This window comes from Heterodontus francisci, chromosome 28, assembly GCF_036365525.1.
Source record: "Heterodontus francisci isolate sHetFra1 chromosome 28, sHetFra1.hap1, whole genome shotgun sequence".
In the NCBI taxonomy this organism is placed as follows: domain Eukaryota; kingdom Metazoa; phylum Chordata; class Chondrichthyes; order Heterodontiformes; family Heterodontidae; genus Heterodontus; species Heterodontus francisci.
In genome coordinates, this window is record NC_090398.1 from 1,765,798 (window position 1) to 1,773,191 (window position 7,394).

Here is a 7,394-nt window from a genome sequence, read left to right on the forward strand (position 1 = left end):
CTCACACACTCACACACACACACACACACACTCACACACACACTCACACACACACACACTCACACAAACACTCTCACACACCCACACACTCCGAACCACACTCACATAAACACACACACTCACACACATTCACACACACACACACTCACACACATTCACACACACACTCACAAACATACTCACACACACACACACACACACATTCACACACACACACACTCACAAACATACTCACACACACACACACACTCACACGCAAACACACACACTCACACACATACACAAACACACTCACGCACACACACAAACACACTCATACACATACACACACACACACACACACACACACACACATTCACACACACACACACTCACAAACATACTCACACACACACGCACACTCACACGCAAACACACACACATACACACGCACACAAACACACTCACGCACACACACAAACACACTCATACACATACACACACACACAAACACACTCAGACACACACTCACACACACACACAAACACACACACAGACACTCACACAAACACACACACTCACAGACACACACAAACACACTCACACACACACAAACGCACACACTCACACACACACACACTCACACAAACGCACACACTCACACACACACTCAAACACACTCACACACACACACACTCACACACACACACACAAACACACTCACAGACAAACACAAACACACTCACACACACAAACACACACACACACACACTCACACACACACACAAACACACTCACACACACTCACACACACACTCACACACACAAACACACTCACACAAACACACAAACACTCTGACACACACACTCACACAAACACACAGACTCACACATGGAGCGGGAATGGCCCCAGACCCCATCAAAGGCCCCAGGCCCCATCCCCGGCCTGAGTCAGCTGTTCTCACCCACCAGCAGCTCTGGAATTCCTGCCCTGCATCTCCCATCCCAACACAGAACAGGAGAAGGCCCATTCAGCCCCTTCTCCGGCCTGTTACACGGGAACAGGAGGATGCCCACTCAGCCCCTTCTCCAGCCTGTTACACGGGAACAGGAGGAGGCCCATTCAGCCCCTTCTCCAGCCTGTTACACTGGAACAGGAGGAGGCCCATTCAGCCCCTTCTCCGGCCTGTTACACGGGAACAGGAGGAGGCCCATTCAGCCCCTTCTCCAGCCTGTTACACTGGAACAGGAGGAGGCCCATTCAGCCCCTTCTCCAGCCTGTTACACTGGAACAGGAGGAGGCCCATTCAGCCCCTTCTCCAGCCTGTTACACTGGAACAGGAGGAGGCCCATTCAGCCCCTTCTCCGGCCTGTTACACAGGAACAGGAGGAGGCCCATTCAGCCCCTTCTCCGGCCTGTTACACTGGAACAGGAGGAGGACCATTCAGCCCCTTCTCCAGCCTGTTACACAGGAACAGGAGGAGGCCCATTCAGCCCCTTCTCCAGCCTGTTACACAGGAACAGGAGGAGGCCCATTCAGCCTCTTCTCCGGCCTGTTACATGGGAACAGGAGGAGGCCCATTCAGCCCCTTCTCCAGCCTGTTACACTGGAACAGGAGGAGGACCATTCAGCCCCTTCTCCAGCCTGGTACACGGGAACAGGAGGAGGCCCATTCAGCCCCTTGTCCAGCCTGTTACACGCGAACAGGAGGAGGCCCATTCAGCCCCTTCTCCAGCCTGTTACACTGGAACAGGAGGAGGCCCATTCAGCCCCTTCTCCAGCCTGTTACACTGGAACAGGAGGAGGCCCATTCAGCCCCTTCTCCAGCCTGTTACACTGGAACAGGAGGAGGCCCATTCAGCCCCTTCTCCAGCCTGTTACACGGGAACAGGAGGAGGCCCATTCAGCCCCTTCTCCACCCTGTTACACTGGAACAGGAGGAGGCCCATTCAGCCCCTTCTCCAGCCTGTTACACTGGAACAGGAGGAGGCCCATTCAGCCTCTTCTCCGGCCTGTTACATGGGAACAGGAGGAGGCCCATTCAGCCCCTTCTCCAGCCTGTTACACTGGAACAGGAGGAGGACCATTCAGCCCCTTCTCCAGCCTGGTACACGGGAACAGGAGGAGGCCCATTCAGCCCCTTGTCCAGCCTGTTACACGCGAACAGGAGGAGGCCCATTCAGCCCCTTCTCCAGCCTGTTACACTGGAACAGGAGGAGGCCCATTCAGCCCCTTCTCCAGCCTGTTACACTGGAACAGGAGGAGGCCCATTCAGCCCCTTCTCCAGCCTGTTACACTGGAACAGGAGGAGGCCCATTCAGCCTCTTCTCCGGCCTGTTACATGGGAACAGGAGGAGGCCCATTCAGCCCCTTCTCCAGCCTGTTACACTGGAACAGGAGGAGGACCATTCAGCCCCTTCTCCAGCCTGGTACACGGGAACAGGAGGAGGCCCATTCAGCCCCTTGTCCAGCCTGTTACACGCGAACAGGAGGAGGCCCATTCAGCCCCTTCTCCAGCCTGTTACACTGGAACAGGAGGAGGCCCATTCAGCCCCTTCTCCAGCCTGTTACACTGGAACAGGAGGAGGCCCATTCAGCCCCTTCTCCAGCCTGTTACACTGGAACAGGAGGAGGCCCATTCAGCCCCTTCTCCAGCCTGTTACACGGGAACAGGAGGAGGCCCATTCAGCCCCTTCTCCAGCCTGTTACACTGGAACAGGAGGAGGCCCATTCAGCCCCTTCTCCAGCCTGTTACACAGGAACAGGAGGAGGCTCAATTCAGCCCCTTCTCCAGCCTGTTACACTGGAACAGGAGGAGGCCCATTCAGCCCCTTCTCCAGCCTGTTACACTGGAGCAGGAGTAGGCCCATTCAGCCCCTTCTCCAGCCTGTTACACGGGAACAAGAGGAGGTCCATTGAGTCCCATGAGCACAGAACTGAACACAGTTACACAGAATTTGGTATTTAGGCCCGCTTTGAGTTCTTGGCCAACATCCCTTTTGCCTTTTTGATTGCTTTTTGCACAAGCCCAGAGGCCTTAGATGATTCCTGTTGATGGATTCTCAAATCTCTGTGCATTGCTCTAGTTCCTAGTTCCTCTCCATCTCTATCTCTCTCTCTCTCTCTCCTCCTTTAAAATGCTCCTTAAAACCTCCCTCGTTGTCGGAGCTTTTGGTCGCCCCTCCCTAATATCTCCTTCTGTGATTTCACAATGTTAAAGTTTGCTATACAAATGCAGATTGCAATGTTGTTGCTCTCTGAAACAGTTCATTATTAAGACAAGGGTTTTCTGTCCCCCGGCACCTTTCGCCAGTTCAGGGCGTACTAAAGCCTTTCGCACTCATTCACATACGTTCTCTGCACTGCAACCATTGTTGTCATGCAGACAATTTGTGCACAGCAAGATCCCACAAGCAACAATGTGATAAATCACCCAGATCACCTGTTCTTAGTGATGTGGGTTGATGGATAAATATTGGGCCCCTGGACACGGGCGAGAATTCCCCACCAGCCAACTTGTAATAATGGCCTTGGGAATTCTTGACACCCACCTGAAAGGGTGGGCGGAGGCCACGGTTTAACGTCTCGTCCTGAAAGACAGCATCTCTGACAGTGCAGCACTCCCTCAGTACTGACCCTCCGGCAGTGCAGCACTCCCTCAATACTGACCCTCCGACAGTGCAGCACTCCCTCAATACTGACCCTCCGACAGTGCAGCACTCCCTCAATACTGACCCTCCGACAGTGCAGCACTCCCTCAGTACTGACCCTCCGACAGTGCAGCACTCCCTCAATACTGACCCTCCGACAGTGCAGCACTCCCTCAATACTGACCCTCCGACAAGCGGCACTCCCTCAGTACTGACCCTCCGACAGTGCAGCACTCCCTCAATACTGACCCTCCGACAGTGCAGCACTCCCTCAATACTGACCCTCCGACAGTGCAGCACTCCCTCAATACTGACCCTCCGACAGTGCAGCACTCCCTCAATACTGACCCTCCGACAGTGCAGCACTCCCTCAATACTGACCCTCCGACAGTGCAGCACTCCCTCAATACTGACCCTCCGACAGTGCAGCACTCTCTCAGTACTGACCCTCCGACAGTGCAGCAGTCCCTCAGTACTGACCCTCCGACAGTGCAGCACTCCCTCAGTACTGACCCTCCGACAGTGCAGCACTCCCTCAATACTGACCCTCCGACAGTGCAGCACTCTCTCAGTACTGACCCTCCGACAGTGCAGCAGTCCCTCAATACTGACCCTCCGACAGTGCAGCACTCCCTCAATACTGACCCTCCGACAGTGCAGCACTCTCTCAGTACTAGCCGTCCAACAGTGCAGCAGTCCCTCAATACTGACCCTCCGACAGTGCAGCACTCTCTCAGTACTGACCCTCCGACAGTGCAGCAGTCCCTCAGTACTGACCCTCCGACAGTGCAGCACTCCCTCAATACTGACCCTCCGACTGTGCAGCACTCTCTCAGTACTGACCCTCCGACAGTGCAGCAGTCCCTCAGTACTGACCTTCCGACAGTGCAGCACTCCCTCAGTACTGACCCTCCGACGGTGCAGCACTCCCTCAGTACTGAGTCTCCGACAATGCAGCACTCCCTCAGTACTGACCTTCCGACAGTGCAGCACTCCCTCAGTACTGACCCTCCGACAGTGCAGCACTCCCTCAATACTGACCCTCCGACAGTGCAGCACTCTCTCAGTACTGACTCTCCGACAGTGCAGCACTCCCTCAGTACTGACCTTCCGACAGTGCAGCACTCCCTCAGTACTGACCCTCCGACAGTGCAGCACTCCCTCAGTACTGACCCTCCGACAGTGCAGCACTCGCTCAGTACTGACCCTCCGACAGTGCAGCACTCCCTCAGTACTGACCCTCTGACAGTGCAGCACTCCCTCAGTACTGACCCTCCGACAGTGCAGCACTCTCTCAGTACTGACCCTCCGACAGTGCAGCACTCTCTCAGTACTGACCCTCCGACAGTGCAGCACTCCCTCAGTACTGACCCTCCGACAGTGCAGCACTCCCTCAGTACTGACCGTCCGACAGTGCAGCACTCCCTCAGTACTGACCCTCTGACAGTGCAGCACTCCCTCAGTAATGACCCTCTGACAGTGCAGCACTCCCTCAGTACTGACCCTCCGACAGTGCAGCATTCCCTCAGTACTGACCCTCTGACAGTGCAGCGCTCCCTCAGTACTGACCCTTTGACAGTGCAGCACTCCCTCAGTACCGACCCTCCGACAGTGCAGCACTCCCTCAGTACTGACCCTCTGACAGTGCAGCACTCCCTCAGTACTGACCCTCCGACAGTGCAGCACTCCCTGAGTACTAACCCTCTGACAGTGCAGCACTCTCTCAGTACTGACCCTCTGACAGTGCAGCACTCCCGCAGTACTGACCCTCCGACAGTGCAGCACTCCCTCAGTACTGACCCTCCGACAAAGCAGCACTCCCTCAGTACTGACCCTCCGACAGTGCAGCACTCTCTCAGTACTGACCCTCCGACAGTGCAGCACTCTCTCAGTACTGACCCTCTGACAGTGCAGCACTCTCTCAGTACTGACCCTCTGACAGTGCAGCACTCCCTCAGTACTGACCCTCTGACAGTGCAGCACTCCCTCAGTACTGACCCTCCGACAAAGCAGCACTCCCTCAGTACTGACCCTCCGACAGTGCAGCACTCTCTCAGTACTGACCCTCCGACAGTGCAGCACTCTCTCAGTACTGACCCTCCGACAGTGCAGCACTCTCTCAGTACTGACCCTCCGACAGTGCGGAGTTCACTCAGTACTGACCCTCCGACAGTGCAGCACTCACTCAGTACTGACCCTCCGACAGTGCAGCACTCGCTCATTACTGACCCTCCGACAGTGCGGAGTTCACTCAGTACTGACCCTCCGACAGTGCAGCACTCTCTCAGTACTGACCCTCCGACAGTGCGGAGTTCACTCAGTACTGACCCTCCGACAGTGCAGCACTCCCTGAGTACTGACCCTCCGACAGTGCAGCACTCCCACAGTACTGACCCTCCGACAGTGCAGCACTCCCTCAGTACTGACCCTCCGACAGTGCAGCACTCCCTCAGTACTGACCCTCTGACAGTGCAGCACTCCCTCAGTACTGACCCTCCGACAGTGCAGCACTCCCTGAGTACTGACCCTCCGACAGTGCAGCCCTCCCTCAGTACTGACCCTCTGACAGTGCAGCACTCCCTCAGTACTGACCCTCTGACAGTGCAGCACTCCCTCAGTACTGACCCTCCGACAGTGCAGCACTCCCTCAGTACTGACCCTCCGACAGTGCAGCACTCCCTCAGCACTGACCCTCCGACAGTGCAGCACTCTCTCAGTACTGACCCTCCGACAGTGCAGCACTCCCTCAGTACTGACCCTCTGACAGTGCAGCACTCCCTCAGTACTGACCCTCCGACAGTGCAGCACTCTCTCAGTACAGACCCTCCGACAGTAGAGCGGGATTTAGACAAACGCTCACCTGTCCAAAAACAGAATCCAGGATGGGATACAGCTCCTGCGGTGGAGGCCTCTCTGCCTGCAAGGACGTGCTGGACCCGGCTGTCTCTGTAGACCCGGCTCTCCGGGATGACCTCCTGGCCCTGACGAAAGGGCCTGGTTTCTTGACCTCTCTCTCCGCCTCCTTCCCGGATGCCTTCCTTCCTGTTCCTTCGCCCCGGTGGTTGCCTGGAGGATCCGATGCCCCCTTCACCGCCCCCGAGGCCTCATCCTCACTGGAGCGGAGTTCCTGACTCCCGAGCCCCTCCCTGGGCCAAGCCGAGGGCCACCGGCTGCTTCGGAGGCCCACCCACCTTCCCTCCCCTCCGTCCTGCTCCCTCGGCTCCTCCCCAGTCGCCTCCGAGGACCCCTGGCGACGGGGCCTCTCTGCAGGCTTCTGGAGGGGCCTAGGCCCACCGGCGCCCTTTGACCTCTTCTGACCCTTGACCGCCGTCTTCTGCTTGGCTGGCTCGCCCCTCTTGGGGCCCTGCGTGTTGCCTAAACTGTTCATCGTGCTCTCAGTCTTCACGAAAAGGAACATGACAGCCGTCTCTGGCCAGGAGCTGGCTCGCCTCTGTCTCTCCGACTCTCCCTCCCTCCCTTTGTCGCTCAGTCATCTTGACAACCCCTTAAATCCTCTTATCTTGCAACGTAGATGGAAGGGACACAGCAATGTGCTGCCCTCTCCACTTCCACCCTTCTCTATCTCTGTCTCTCCCTGCCGCTCACATTGTAATATATATTCTTCGTTCAGCTTTCAGTTACCAGCTGGATTGCGATAATCCCTGCTGATTAATTCATGAAGGGAGAAACATCCTGTCCCTCTCATCGAGAAACCAAACGTAAATCTCGATCTGCTATTTTACTGTCCTTTAACAAACAAGAG

At 56.2% G+C, this 7,394-nt stretch overlaps 1 protein-coding gene across 1 annotated transcript in view; it reads right to left on the bottom strand.

Annotated features, from left to right (window-relative positions):
• The window catches only part of LOC137385188 (calcium-binding protein 2-like), a 61,215-nt gene extending 54,196 nt beyond the window's left edge, over positions 1 to 7,019 (bottom strand). The window contains exon 1 of the mRNA XM_068060175.1: positions 6,492 to 7,019. Within this exon, the coding sequence (XP_067916276.1) occupies positions 6,492 to 7,019 (528 nt within the window). The remainder of the gene's footprint in view (positions 1 to 6,491) is intronic.
• Positions 7,020 to 7,394: the final 375 nt, after the last annotated feature.